At 42.0% G+C, this 14,606-nt stretch overlaps 1 protein-coding gene across 1 annotated transcript in view; it reads left to right on the top strand.

The window, feature by feature from the left end:
* LOC119652386 (sterile alpha motif domain-containing protein 5) overlaps nucleotides 1-14,606 on the top strand; it is a 558,631-nt gene that overhangs the window by 491,168 nt on the left and 52,857 nt on the right. Inside the window, exon 7 of the mRNA XM_038056486.1 lies at nucleotides 9,401-9,475. Within this exon, the coding sequence (XP_037912414.1) occupies nucleotides 9,401-9,475 (75 nt within the window). The remainder of the gene's footprint in view (nucleotides 1-9,400; nucleotides 9,476-14,606) is intronic.

The raw sequence follows: 14,606 nt of genomic DNA on the forward strand, positions 1-14,606 counted from the left end.
CTTCTAAAAATGGTATCCTTCGACTTTCATAATCGTCTCTCAACTTCAACTCTCTATTTAGATTAAAATTGGTTTAAATTTCAATTATGAATTTGGAAGCGTGTCTGAATCTCTGTCGTCTTCAAAATATGCTAACCGGCATAATCAAATAAGTAATCAAGCAACACGCCTTCAAGACGTATCAAATTACAGCTTTTCGGAACTAAGTTTTCGAAAAAATAAATGAATTTCATTAAAACTGACCGTGTAACCATATTTATGGTACCAAGTGCGACCAAGATCCTTCAACATATTGTTTTGCATATTTCAACCTTATCTGAGCCTATACAGAAAAAGTTCACAAGTGAATTTGCTTCAGGTATGAATTGTGGGTAGTATGCTTGTCACAGGACACGGAATGCCACCCTTTCCGTTGGCATTAACGTTACACGTTGTTGCTATCGCCATGGCTGTCCTCGGCAAGTTTCGCAAAGACAAGGCCACCGTACTTCCAGGTGCTTTTCAACATGTCTGCTGGCTGGCTGATATGCAAATTTGCAAGCAATCAGTGCCGTATACAAAGGCATAGAGGTTCCCAAAAGTATATACGCGGGACGTCCCAAACTTGCATTTCAGATACCGTGTCGGCTCCCATTGCCGGCCAGGACGTGTGGAGCGGAAGGGACATTTCAGCATAGCACATTTTGATGAATTTTTCGTCTGCTCTCACTAATTTGTGAAAGTTTTGAAGGATTGCATGAACGGCGCTTTGTTCCGTTGTGTCATGTATGATTGTAAAGCGGCGGATTTGGAATTTTCCTAATGAGGGATTAGTCGGAAAACTCACATACGAGGAGTTTGTTCCTCATTAGCATTGTCACGCTTCGTGATTGCTTGCTAGTGAAAGCGGATAGTCGTTAATGCGGGATGGAATGCATTCACTTGATGTAATGATAATCTTTGTTTTATTTTGGTGGCAATTGAGATCCAAACTATCTAATTGAACGGAATGAGTGCAGCTCACTAATGACGAAATTTGAATAAAACATTGAAGTTCACGTAGTGCATGGAGCATGTACGGATAGCGGCAAAAAGGGCACTTTTATGTGTTTCCTGTTCAATTGCTTATCCATTATATCTACATAGCCCAATATACATAGAATACATCGGAATTGGACGTTCTCTTGGATCATACGCCAATTTCCCTTGCACATATACAGCTCCAGCATCGTCTGCTGTTTGCCAGCTAAAAAAGTCGATTGGATGTTTTTAGCTCCATCATTACTTGTATCTTGTATCTTGTTCCTGGAAGTAGCTGAGGTAATATAAGCTAGTATTTTGCGTTTTTTGTGATATTCACCGACATCCACCCTTAAAATGTTCTGAAATGGCCTAAGAAGCAGGAGAGATTCAATAAATCTTAGAATTCTAACAGGCTGGTCGATTTCCCAACTTATTTTCACTAGGGTACAATTAAAATGTTACGAAATATGCTAATAAGTGGAGACGATCTGCGAACTCTGCTGGTCCAAGAAATTTCAATTTTCTCTGGAAGAATGCGTGCTCCACTTCTTTCGCAATAGTCAAAAGAGTACTTAAAATGTTGGTGAACTCTCGACTAGTATTTTATTTCCATTGGAGATCTGTGTGCACCTCCAGATCCTGCCAGTATCGTTTCAATCACAGGTCTCTACATGCACAGCAAGATTATGTATAAAAGAGCCTGACCCACATCATAGTTTCATTCTTTCTTCTTCAGAATTTCCAAATCTTTGTAATAAGCGTGTAATAAAGAGACCATGCAAGTCTCCCAGAACCTAAGTCTGACACCTCCACTAAAACGTCTCATCGCCACGTATTGCATGCCCCTTCGCCGTTTCAGTAGAGCTACACTCAGGTTCTGGCGGATCTGCAAGGCAACACTTTCCGACACTTTTCCTATTTTTCGGATAGGTTCGCCCTCATGGTTTACTATTGTCAACCTGGATGGAGGAAATTTTACCGTAACCTGAGTGAAACTTCGGCCGCTACTAGCACAATCAGAGATCCGGGAAATGTTGATTTCTTCTAGATTGTGTTGTATGTGTGTATTTTTGGTAGGGTAGAAGGATAGCTAGTGCGGTAGAAGGATAGATAGAGCACTCAGACCATTGTGGCCCATCACACCCGATACCCTCGTCCAGATTCGTTTATAGATCGCAGGATTTTCGTAAGTGGATGTGATGCTACCCGTTGCAACTGGAGCACATCAGCACCGAAGATCTAATGTCTGATGCGTCGATAGGCGGGGCATTCACTTAGAAAATAATCCATGGATTCCACTTCCTCATTACAGGAGGAACACGTATCATCTTATACAATTCCTATTCTGAACGCATGTCCAGCCAGTGGAGCATAGCCTGTCAGAATGCCTACACTTTGTGCTTTTCGATAGGCTTTAGTGTACGTCTAACAGCACTTATATACTCTCCTAGGCCACCTGGAGCCCTAGGCCCATAAGCCGTGAGAGTTCATTTCACCTTTACCTCTACATGTTTCCTCCAAAGAAGCGTTTTATCTAGAATGACTCTGAGATATTTCACATCATCGGAGGGTTGAAAGGTTGTACCCCTTATCTCTGGGAGGCAAAGTCCATTCAGTTTTCTCCTTTTTGTAAATAATACCAGCGTGGTTTTATTTGGATTTACTGAAAGTCCACGTCTGAGGCTAACTGTCAGTCTAATCAACGCCGTTTTAAATTTCTACACACCGTTCCGAGATCCCGATCAACATTGCCACATCCTTAGTGACTGAGGTTTCCTTCTGCCAAGCCTTCCTCTTCCACATACAGTCGATTTGGCCGTAATCAGATTTCCAGTTTCTCGCAAGGCGGGTGTACTTTCCTTTCTGGCGAAATGCAAGCCTTTCATTGAGTTAGAAGGCATCAGCTCTAACTTCTAATGATCCTGTGAGCAAACATCCAGCCTAAAGGATGTTTTGAATGAGACATATTTCAGTTTGAGATTTTCAAATAAAATTCATGATCACCCCTCGCCCCAAAACGCTGCTTCCAGGAACCTAAATATTATGCTGGCATCGAGAAAATGTAATCCAAAATTTAAAATAGATAATTTCTGAACAAGCTGCACCTGCAGTGAGTCCTTGAGTGTTTTACGTAGGTACCTGTCGTGTAGACTTAATCCTACGCTCTTCTTAAGAGTCTTAAGAGTCTTCTTAAGTCTATACTAAGTGTATGGCTTAGCATTTATACTGGTGGATGCAAGACATACCTAAATCTCTACCGAACTAAACTGTACTCACATACAACGGGAGTTCACCCGAAGTATGAGAGTCCAGGAGCTATCCCGGTTCCCATGGTGCCAGTATACCCCTGGTAAGGATTCGTGACAATTGCCACTTCAGATGAGTCCTCGTGCAGACTCGGGTCTGATCGCCCTAATTAGGCCTTTGGAGCATTCGCCTACTGCATCACGTGCGGTAAGCCAAAGTGAATACAGCGTCTCCCGATGCCACCACTATGGAGGTTCTCCTCGGCCACTTGGTTTTGGTTTAGCCGACAGGGTTGCCGCCCGTATTTCTCACCGCCACCTCTGAGCACCAGCTGCACCTGCAGTTATTTGAAAAGTTAGAGAACCTTTTTCTACGGTGAAAGTGTAGCCTATTCCTGCAAAATAGAAGCGATAAAAAACTTGAGGAAGGCCGATGCAATTTGCGAGCTGGACTTCTTTCTTTTACCACGGACTTAATTTTTGCTAACTGCGATTCTCGAAAGCGGTTTTGAGCTGCTCCAGATTCAGCCTCTAGCAATTTTCAAATGTTTCTGCGCCTTGAAGACTTTGAAACGTTTTCGAGGACTTCTAAAAGCCATAACTGCTGTTATAATACTTTAAAAATGATTGTCATTTATACCCTGAGGAAAGGAACATTGGCGAGGAACAGCCTAAGCTTCATGTTGGTGCTGAGTTGTTTTCACTCCAAGATTGTAAGCTAAACAAATAAAGGAGATCTAATGGTCAGGTTCGCGGCAACCATCAGCGGGAACATCGTTTCCAAGATAGACAAATTGAGCGACGCTTGCAATATTAATAATAATCGTTGGAGCAACAATCCATGTTGGATCAGGGCCTTAAAGTGTGCCTGCAATGTTGCGCCCATTAATGCAGAAAGGTCCGATGACACGGTTTTAGTGGTGTCTTCAGTCCTATTCTAACTAACATAACTCGTTAAGAGAAAAAACAACTGCCATCAGCGCAGGCTGGGTGTTTGAGGAAAGCTACATATTAAAGTCTTGCTCTCCCGTCGGGATAACACGAAGGATGTCACTGATAATGAGAAGAAATAAATATAAATAATATATAAAGATCATATCAGCTTTTATGGAGAGAGAGAGAGAGAGTTTGTTCAGCGAATTCTGTGTTTAGCGGAAGGCTTGCATGATAAAATTCCTCCCGCAAACCCCAGCAAAACCAGTCTTCTAGTTTGTACCGAAAATCAGGGCGCATTTGAGCTCCCGTCTTTTTGGGAAAAGGCTTTAGCTATGAAATTCAGCAGAAATGCAGCTTTCTTCTTTACCTTTTGTAGATGAGGTGAGTTCCATATTAGAACAAAAATCTATGAGACAATAGAGGGTCAGAGGAGGATGGAGATCACGTCAGCAGTAGCAGAGGGATCCATCCTAGGGACGAATCTCTAAAACACTTTCTAGAATAGTTTGCTAAGACTGGACATGCCAGAAGAGTCGCACCTGGTCGGTTATGCAGACGGCGTTGTGGCGCTTGTTGCCTGACGCACAGTTGAACATACACAAAGCAGACTTGGCATATTAATGCAACGGGTAAGCAGATGGATGACTCATGGTTTCAGCCTTGCGCTGGAAAAACCCAAAATAGTCATCTTAAACAGAAAGAGAATCCCAGCCTTACGTCCCATATCACTCGGCAATTTGAATATAGAGTCAAAACCAACTATTAAATACCTTGTCATCATGCTAGACGCGAAAATGAACTTCTTCGAGGGAATCAAAGCAGCAGCGGATAAGGCTGCAACTAGATTCTTGACCCTAAGTCGGCTAAATGGCGAATGTTGTAGTTACGAGAAGGCGTCTTCTTGTGAGAGCAACGCAGTCCGTTCTGCTCTAAGGCGCGGAGGTATGGGCTGATGCGCTTGACTAGGAGATTCTTCGCAAGCGCCTTGCGCAAGTACAGAGGCGGGAAGCTTTGCGAGTGGCACCTATTTGATCGCACTGACTCAGAACCGGCCATAATGGCGATCGCGGAGTAATCTCCGTTGCCCCCTGCTAAGGACTGTGAAGCAATGGCGAAAAAAGAGGGGGGGGGGGTTGTTCATGAAGAACGTCAATGCACCCTTACCGAGTTGGCAATTCTGCCTTGATGAGCCAAGAGGCAGATGGACTGCGCGGCTCATCGACAATTTAAATGAGTGGCTGAACCGATCACACAGTGAGATTGATTACTTTCTTATCCAGCTTCTTAGTGAGCATGGAGGTTTCCAGTCGTACCTGCACAAGATTGGGAAGGCGCGGTCTTCAGATTGTATTTTCTGCGATTGAGAGGCAGAAGATGCTGAACACACCTTTTTCTCTTGTGAAAGATAGGATTGCTTTCGTCGGCAGTTTTGTGCAGACACAGGGGAGCTCCCCTTAGACAACATTGTCAGAGAGATGCTGAGGAGCGGTGGCAAATGTGAAGAAGATTTAACTCGGCGGGGGGACCGGATGAAAAGGGTTCCCTGAATTAACAACTCCCTTCCTTCCCTCTCCTCTTCTTAGTGGAAGGAATTCCATAACTTGAAGGCTCCCAAAGCCGGGAGAGTAGGTGAGCTAACCCAAAGTAATGTATCAAACGATTTCAAGTTAGTTCTCTGATGACAAGGAGGTGTTCAGTTGGTAGTGCGACTGCGTAGTGTTGCGAGATTCCAACACCCTATGCGTAAACGCATTCACCTACGCTACTCCTAAAAACAAAACCATTGCTTTGATGTGGGCCTTGGATGTTGCCTTGAGCCCATCCTTAGGTTGATCATTCTTAGGCTTTTGTAGCTATATCCACCCCAACACCTTCCTTACTTTTCCTCATAAACATCTACCAAATTTATTTAATTCTAGCTCGTAACTCCCTTTCTTTTCGGCATGACATAACCTGCGCTTGGCAGTATCACTCAAGTTCTACAGTTGTAGTTGGGCCTTCATATGTCGAAGAATATCAGCATAGGTCACCTTTTTGGGAAGTGTCCATTAGCTTTGGATATATAAAAACCTCTTTAATCTGGCCCTCCACTTTAAGTCTACCCAACTACTGGCCTATGCTGACGATATCGACATCACGGGAAGAACTCGGGTCGTTCGTACAAACTGCCTTCATCCGGATCGAGCAGGCGGTAATTGGCGCGAGATCTTGGGTTGCACACCAATGAAGGCACGACAAAGTATATGGTGGCAACGTCAGCACCAACAACCAACCAACCAACAACATCAAACCGTACTGGTCAAACGGGAAGAATAAAGATAGGAGAATACAACTTTGAGACCGTTGATAATTTTTCTTATCTAAGGTCGAAAATGACAACCGATAACAGCTACGATGATTAAATCTGGGCACGTTTGTTGGCAGCCAATAGAGCCTATTTCAGCTCGAAACGTCTCACCATAGGGTCAAAGCTCTTACTGTACAAGACTATGATCTTGCCAGTCCTCATGTATTCCTCGGAGACTTGGGTTTTTCGCAAGAAGAATTGCGAACTCTTGGCCGCGTTCGAGAGAAGAATCCTCCGAAGAATTTTTGGCCCCTACATGAGGACCGACGATTCCGTAGCCTACATAACGAAGGAATCTATGAGCGATACCATGACCGTCAGGTTGTGGATAAAATCCGGCTCAATAAGTTACGGTCACTTAATCCGTATGGATGAGGATGATCCGGCCCGGAAAGTCTATAAGGGCAATATTTATGGTGGAAAAACAAAACAAGGAAGACCCTGCCTAAGATGGAGCGATGGCGTAGGTCAGGACGCCAGACAGCTTTTAGGGATATCGAATTGGTGGACCTCGGCGCAAAACCGAAATGTGTGGAGTTCCTAATTATGGCAGGCCTAGACCGGATACCGTTTGCTGCGCCTTTGATGATGATGATGATGACATAAAAAAGGCAGGGAGGCAAAAGAAGGTTGTTTTTCTCGTTACCGTTCGCCCATGTTCGCGCTTTGGATTACGCGATAACTTACTTTCTGACAATATATTATAGAAGCTATATATTATGTTCGCTCAATTAAGGATATCGCAAGGACTTATAAGTTTGGTTCCTTTTTCTTTTGCCCAGTTACTTTCCTCTTCCCGTGGTGTCTATATTTCGTGTGCAATATTTCTGCCTCTACTTCGAATGTTACGAAAAAAGGGAACGAATTCATTTCTTCATAGGCGGGTCAAACTAACTTGCGGTTGTCACACCAGAATATGTCACTCCCCGCGCTCAGAAAGCTACAGCTTGTTGAACAGTTTGGTCGTTTCTGGCTCTTTTCTGCTGACAATCAACCCTGCTAGTGAGAAAACCGCATAGATGATTTCAATTATACTCATCTACGGATTTCGTTACGAGGTGCAATTGAGATCCATGTCCGAAATGCTTCCTACAAGGAAAACTTGTAGGTCATCATTTTAATAACTTCGAGTTCAACATAAACTTTTAATGCGAAAATAGAGCATCAAAAAAAGTTGAGTGCAATTTTCGGGAAACCAACTTCCTGAAGGGCTGGATGAAATTCTGAGCATATTCAGTGTCGGGAAATTTAAGTCCAAATTGAAAAAAGTTCTATTATTCGCATAGTTATGGAAAACCGCAATCCCCTGTGAATTGAAACTCTGAAAAGTTCCGATAAGACCCTTGCGAACGAATTACACTTTGTGATCTAGTTTTTCATCAAGTTCAAACAAACTAAAGCCACCGTACACCCGTATGCCGGATTCTCCCTTGAGTGAACCAGGAAACCTCAAATGGAAAGCATGTTCTCAACGTTTCAATGGTAAATACAGGACATAATCTTGTCTAAAATTGTCATCAATGCTTAGATGAAAAACCGGGCATCAGTGGAGAGCAGGGAAAACACATGCATGTGCTTCGAGTATGCAAAAGCATACCAAAAACAAACTTGACTTCTATGGATCCAATTTCAATATATTCGGAAAAGGTGTTCCTTCCGATTACTAGAGTTCCATGCTCGCTGGAGAGTCCTGGTGCATTCGATGTGGAAAAACGAAAGCACGGAGACATATTCAAAGAGAAAATAACACTCGTCGACAACTAGGCTATGAAACCGAACGATATTCCTCGTGTACCATGTACGCCCTAGAACGTCATCCAAATCCACTTATCGAGGTTAAAATTGACGACATTTAACTTTTCAATTCACCTGTGTGTGCTACATAGTTGTCGAGAAGTCATCGAAGCTCTTACATACTATCCATGTGTTGGGAAATTGGAGTTCAATCCTGCACCTCCTTAGTGCTTTGTCCTCAAATACCTTACGACGAGGGAAAGACCGGTGCTGGCAGTTAGGGTGCATGGTGACGAAGTTGAGAAACAGGTCATCGTAGAAACCTGCATATCTGGGAACGGAAACTATTTTAAACTCAGCAAAGGATTCCTCACTTTAACGTAATAAGTGCAAATTGCATTGCAATGGAGACAGCTAGGGAATACAAATGGATCATTTGTATAAAAGTGATTTAAGAAGGACCACTACGTTTGTCACTATGTTCGGAAACTTTGACATATTTTCAGCATAGTTTCAAGTACAGCTTATAAGCTGAAGATGATCTCTAACGGTATCTTGATCCACCTTCCCCTTGATAAACTCTAAAATTTACAACAGGATAAAACGATAAAGGGATCCCAGTGGAAGGTTCTTTTGAAACTTTCCCAGGGAAAACTCCGAATTCCGTCATAATAACTCAAGCAATTAGCAAATACCAACGATAAATTCGTAGATAAATTCAAGTTATCTCAAGTGTATTTAACTATCGCAAACTTCAGAAAGAAGCCGTAATTTCTGTGAGCATTTAAGCTACTCACTCGTTTCACTTTTGCCTTTCCCCATCCATTAAACGCTGGGAGGTCCTTGTGTATTTATGCTATTTCGTGTATTTTTCCCGTTGTGTTCGTCCTATCTCAAAGTATTTTCGCTTTTTTTATGTTTAAAACTTTAACAATTTGCCAAAGAATTTTAACTAAAAGGCGAAAAGTTTTCCTGTGTGCCACCCATAGTCCTTGTTCTCTGTGCTGATGTTATGTCCTCGTCGATGTTGCTCCTCTCCCACTATCCCCGAGGTTTCTTGTACTGCCCTTGCATTTACTATATTATATTCTGTCTTTGCCCGTTTTCATTTTTGTTCATATTTTCCATTTTCCAGACAACAAATGAACGACTGAGGCACTTTCAGATGAACGGTGGCCCACAACAAAGTTTCGAAGAGACAATCCAAAGGGTAAGCGTATTTCACAGAGAAAAAATCGTTTTGAGTACTTTAACGTATGATAATATGTAGGAGCACGTGAGTGTGGAGCATGTATGACTATCTCGATTGTGTGTGGTATCAACTTTTATGGCAATGAAAACATGCAAATATTTGATAGTCCTTTTGCAAACTAGTAGTGGTAGTCCTGCTCCCAAGGGGATTAAAATTATATGGATTTTTGTTTTGTTGGTTTCCTTTCATCCCTTGCGTATTTTGTTCCCGGCATGCCATACTTAGTGTCAGTACTCGAAAAAGATAAAATGTTGACAAGAGGGTTACGATGATGTCCCTGATGATATGGCAACGACAATGACCTTTCATATTCACTCGGGACTCATTTTGTCGCTTTCAGATATGTTGACAATTACGAATAACTTAGAGGAACAGTTTGTGTTGAAAATCAAACCACAGGGATGTTTGGCCTCCTGTTCTGAAGGGGGTATACCGAGGATAAAAATCGAGACTTCCGTTTTGAATGGGTTGTTTGTATCTGCATTTAAGCATCTTAAAAAACCCTTAGAAGCTTTTTTACTTTCTGAAGAAATTGTCAGAATAATTCATTTCATGTCAAAATTCAGCACGATGCGATGCTATACCTTCCCCCAAAGGGGTAAATTTCACAATCCCACTTCAAATGAAGGACTCACATCTGTCCCGTATTAAATATCTGGGGTGGATAGTGTTAAAAACCCACAAACAAACAAAATCCAAAAGCACGGCAAATATTATGAGCACCCTGCATTTGATGCATGTCATATGGAGTGGTGAGAAACGTATATTGAAGTGAAATGGTTTAAATATTTGATTTTTACGTTTTAATGGTTGCATGTTTTTCGCCATTATTTTTGTAGTTTTCGAAATTGGTTTCGTACTTTTGTTATTCATTTTTTCTCGGGACAAAAAATATAAATATTCTTCAAAAGCCAATAAAATGTCAGTCTCACATATAATAATATATTATTCGGGTTTTGTTTGTGTTGCGGTCAAATGAATACAATAATGTTTTTGCCATTTAGCAGCTATGAATAGGGGGTAGAATAGTTGCAGATATTATGGCTTTCAATGGAGATAAAAGACACCGACGAGCCATTTGAATCATAAATTTAATTTATACTATGCGCTAGTATTTCAACAATAGCCGCCTAGGCCTAAAATACGCAGAAGGCTGGTAGTCTCTGTCAGATCAATGGGTGACTAAATACTTTAAATCTTATTAAAATTTCTAAGAATCTTCGATGTATCTTCTAATTTCTTGATGACATATCATTCTGAGATAACATGGTTATTGACACTGTTTGAAAAATAGACTCATTTTTCAGCCGGCTATAAACGCATAACTCTTTTCTAGAATAGAATTTGACAGCCACTCTTACTGTTTTATCACACTACTTTTCCTTCAAAAGAAGGCAAGCAATCACAATACCTGGGTCTTTCCACCCAAGATTTTCCGAGAATATTACACTCTTCTTGCACTCTTCTGCCCCGCGTAGCTCTGATTCAACGTCTTCATTTATCACGAATGGAGTTGGCATCTATATTCAATATAACACCGTTTCACTGCAAAATCGCTCTTCTAATATTTTCCTCCTCCTCTTCTCACCACAACTGCATTGCGCAACGCAAGTCCACTTTTAAGTTTCCAAGTAGGCCAGGTGATCATACGGAGACTGAAGTCACAATAAACAATAAAAAGCGAAGGGGGGAAACCACAGTTAAAAATTCTGATGATTTGTCGAAGAGTTCCTCGTACAGGTGGAAGGGGCTAAGACAAGAGTTCCCTTGTAATGGCCGAAGTTATACAATTTTTGTTTAGGGATTGGGGAATCATAACTCCGCATCCACTTGATATCGGACCGGATTCCGGACGGATTCCTCTTTTTAGATTTAGCAGTCAAAGTTCAAAAATTAAAAGAGGGTTTCGTGCCAGGGCAATTCTTGAAGAACTTTGCCCGGTGTAGCTTATACTAGCCATCCCCACTCTTTTAGTTTCGTATACCTGAATATTCCCCATTCGTGTACCTTTGTTGAATTTTCTACTGACTGGAAAGACTGCTCCGCCTGTTCTGATATCATATTCCACAAGGGATCATTCAGCACACGCAACGCCAAAACTTTTGGAGTACCTTTCACGGAGCTGTACCTTTATTTCAGGTAATTCGCTCCATTTTTCTCATAAAGACAGCTCCTCAATTACAAGGTAATACATCGAGAAATTTTCTGCACTAACACCTTAACGATACTAAGAAGTACCTAATGTTAACCTCCAAAACGCTAAACGGAAAACGTCAGCCGATCTTGTTGAACATTTGCCGTGCTATCAACTTATCACTGTTTGCCGCCTTCTATTCAGATAGAATCAAGATGTCCCTTAAAATTGAGCTCCGCGTCACTTATCGCACCGAAGTACTTGATAGTCGGCTTTGAAATGAAGGTGCAGTCAGCAACTTAAACACCAACCGCATTGATTTCCTCTTGTTGGTAACCAACATCAGTTACATCCTTTTTTGGTAGGTAAATTCCGACCAGTTATGTCCTTATGCCACTGATTGTCTCAATAGCAGATACTTCAACATATTTTGGACGATTCGCGTTGATAATCACAGCCGAGTCGTCCGCAAAACCGATTACAGACGATCACGGGGACATGTCCGGTTTACCGATACGAGCCGCAAGCAGTACTTGATAGTTCCGCTTACAGCATGTATTGGGACCGGCAAGTTCTGACTGATCGCCATACCGCACATAACAAGCCTGACGTACTGTTAGTTGACAAGACAGGTCGCTCCGCGTATATTATTGATGTTACTATCCCCCATAATAGCAACATTGAACGGAAATACGTGGAGAAGAAGGTGAACTATGAGCCATTGGCTCGGGAAATCTAAGAAATTTGGCGTCTCGAGCGGGTGGTTGTAGTTCCCATAATATTGTCAGCTACAGGTATTGTACCTAAATCCCTCACGGCTTCCCTTGATGTCCTGGGACTTTCGCACAGTCTGGTTCAAACCATGCAGAAGTACACCATTCTGCATACGTGCTCGATGTTGCGGGGAGTACTCGACGGATTCTCCCACTGACCTACCACCGGCCACCACCACCAGTGCCCCTTTAGTTTTTAAGTAGGTAGGATCGTCCGAGCCTAAATGCTTGGCACTTAGTGCTAGTATTAAGTAAAATCCGGCATCTGCCGAGATTGTGATAACTCGGAAAAAATAATAAATAAATTGTAGTGTATGCTCAAAATTATGTATAGCAGGCCTCCTTCCCCAAACTTATCTCCACGCAAAGGTGTTCAAAGTATTTGCGCCTTATGGTGCTTATGGTCTGCGTTAGCGTGCTCCTAAAACTATTGAAAGCTCCATGTTTCCCAGAAAAAAACGGATTTCAACTGGCCGGCTATTTGGCCGCCTGTTGGTGGCAACTCGTTATTACAGCACAACAGCGTCCTATTCCTCGTTATATCATGTGATATATACTATATGTTTGTTCAGGATCGCCTTCGAGATTATGGTCTTCTAGCAGCAATTCTGCTGTCCTTCAAACGCTTTCACACAAACTGAGCCTGATATACATATTTCGGTATAGAACTTCCAATGTTTGTAAATAGTAAATCTAATTTCGTGAAACTCTCAATTAGAATGCATCCCCTAGTATTTGCAGTTCAACACCTTTTCACGACTCAAGCATTCAAAACGCCGGCAATGATTTTCAAGTTTTTATTTCTTGCATCCAAACCCAGGCGACTTTCATCCTCCAGCTTGGACGTATCCAACTTCTTGGAACCCGCAGCATGACACTCTCCTACCCCTTAAAAAAATGAATTCAGGGTAGCGTTGCACGTCTTTTGGTTAAATATCCTTCACTTCAATATTTCTGCACCTTTTTGATCTACCCAAGTCACCAGATCATCATGTCTATTTGCACCTAACTTGGTGTCTGCAGCTTGAACACTTTTGTCAAAAAATAATGAGGACAATGCCAAAAAACCGGTGGTTTATCTGGAAGAAGTATCTAAACCGATTGAACCCAAAACTCCGCTTGAACTTTACAGATGCCCAATAAATGTTGAGTCATTTACAAGTACTTTGGGAAAAGTTAAAAGTCTTATTGAAGAAAGTGAAAGCAGATGCCAGTTAAAAACTTCAAGCGGCTATGCAATATGTTCGAATTCCTGAGAATCTAATATTTAATTTTAAAGACCAATAGACCTTCTTTCTTGGGATCAACTGAAAACGATACATAAAACCGAACAGGATGTAGTCACTAGACCTTCAAATCACATTGAGCCTATCAAGCCACCGTCGTTTCGGCCGCCTTTGGTCGTTTTCGTCTCCATTACCGCAAGACGCCCTTCATTCTCCTTTATAGTTCGCCAACACTTAAAACCGTAAAGAGCGATAAGACGGACTACATTGCGATAAATTTTAGATTGGAGACGTTCGCTGATGCATCGATCACAAAGGACGCCAGTTGTGGAACACCACTGCATCCAGTTTGCGCTAATGGGTGAAACAATTTAATAAGGCAGTTCTCCAGTGGCTGATAGCATTGTCCCGAGATATTTACATTGATATTGATCAATCTGAGACCGTGTTCAATGAGGCGATCATTCCATTTTTGGACAAGTTGCTCACGATCATTTGTGCTATGCGACGCCAGGAAAACTTCATTTGCATAAAGCACTGAGTATGGCGCGGCACGTTATATATCCCGTGTGACAGTGTCCATAAGAAAAACAAAGAGGAGTGGTTAAAGGGCGTTTACCTGATGAACATCGACAGAGACGGGAAGCGATTTTGATTCACCCGCCACAGTTCGAATTTTACTTTTCGGAATGTGGTAGAGCAATTTAACCCAGCGCACGAGTTTCTCTGGTACTAGATGTTATCGTAAAGCATACCAGACTGGCTTATGTGTTACACGATCAAATACTTTCTCCAGATCCGGAAGTGCAATGTAAAGAGGGCGGTAATTCAATTTTGAATTCCAGCGACGAAGAGCACTTTCAGTATGAAATGCTGAGATACACTTCCGACGCTTCACAGCATTTCCGCAAATCTCCGTAAAGATCTGTAGCTAAAACAACGGAAAGCCGAATTTT

Source organism: Hermetia illucens, chromosome 3 (assembly GCF_905115235.1).
Source record: "Hermetia illucens chromosome 3, iHerIll2.2.curated.20191125, whole genome shotgun sequence".
Taxonomy (NCBI): domain Eukaryota; kingdom Metazoa; phylum Arthropoda; class Insecta; order Diptera; family Stratiomyidae; genus Hermetia; species Hermetia illucens.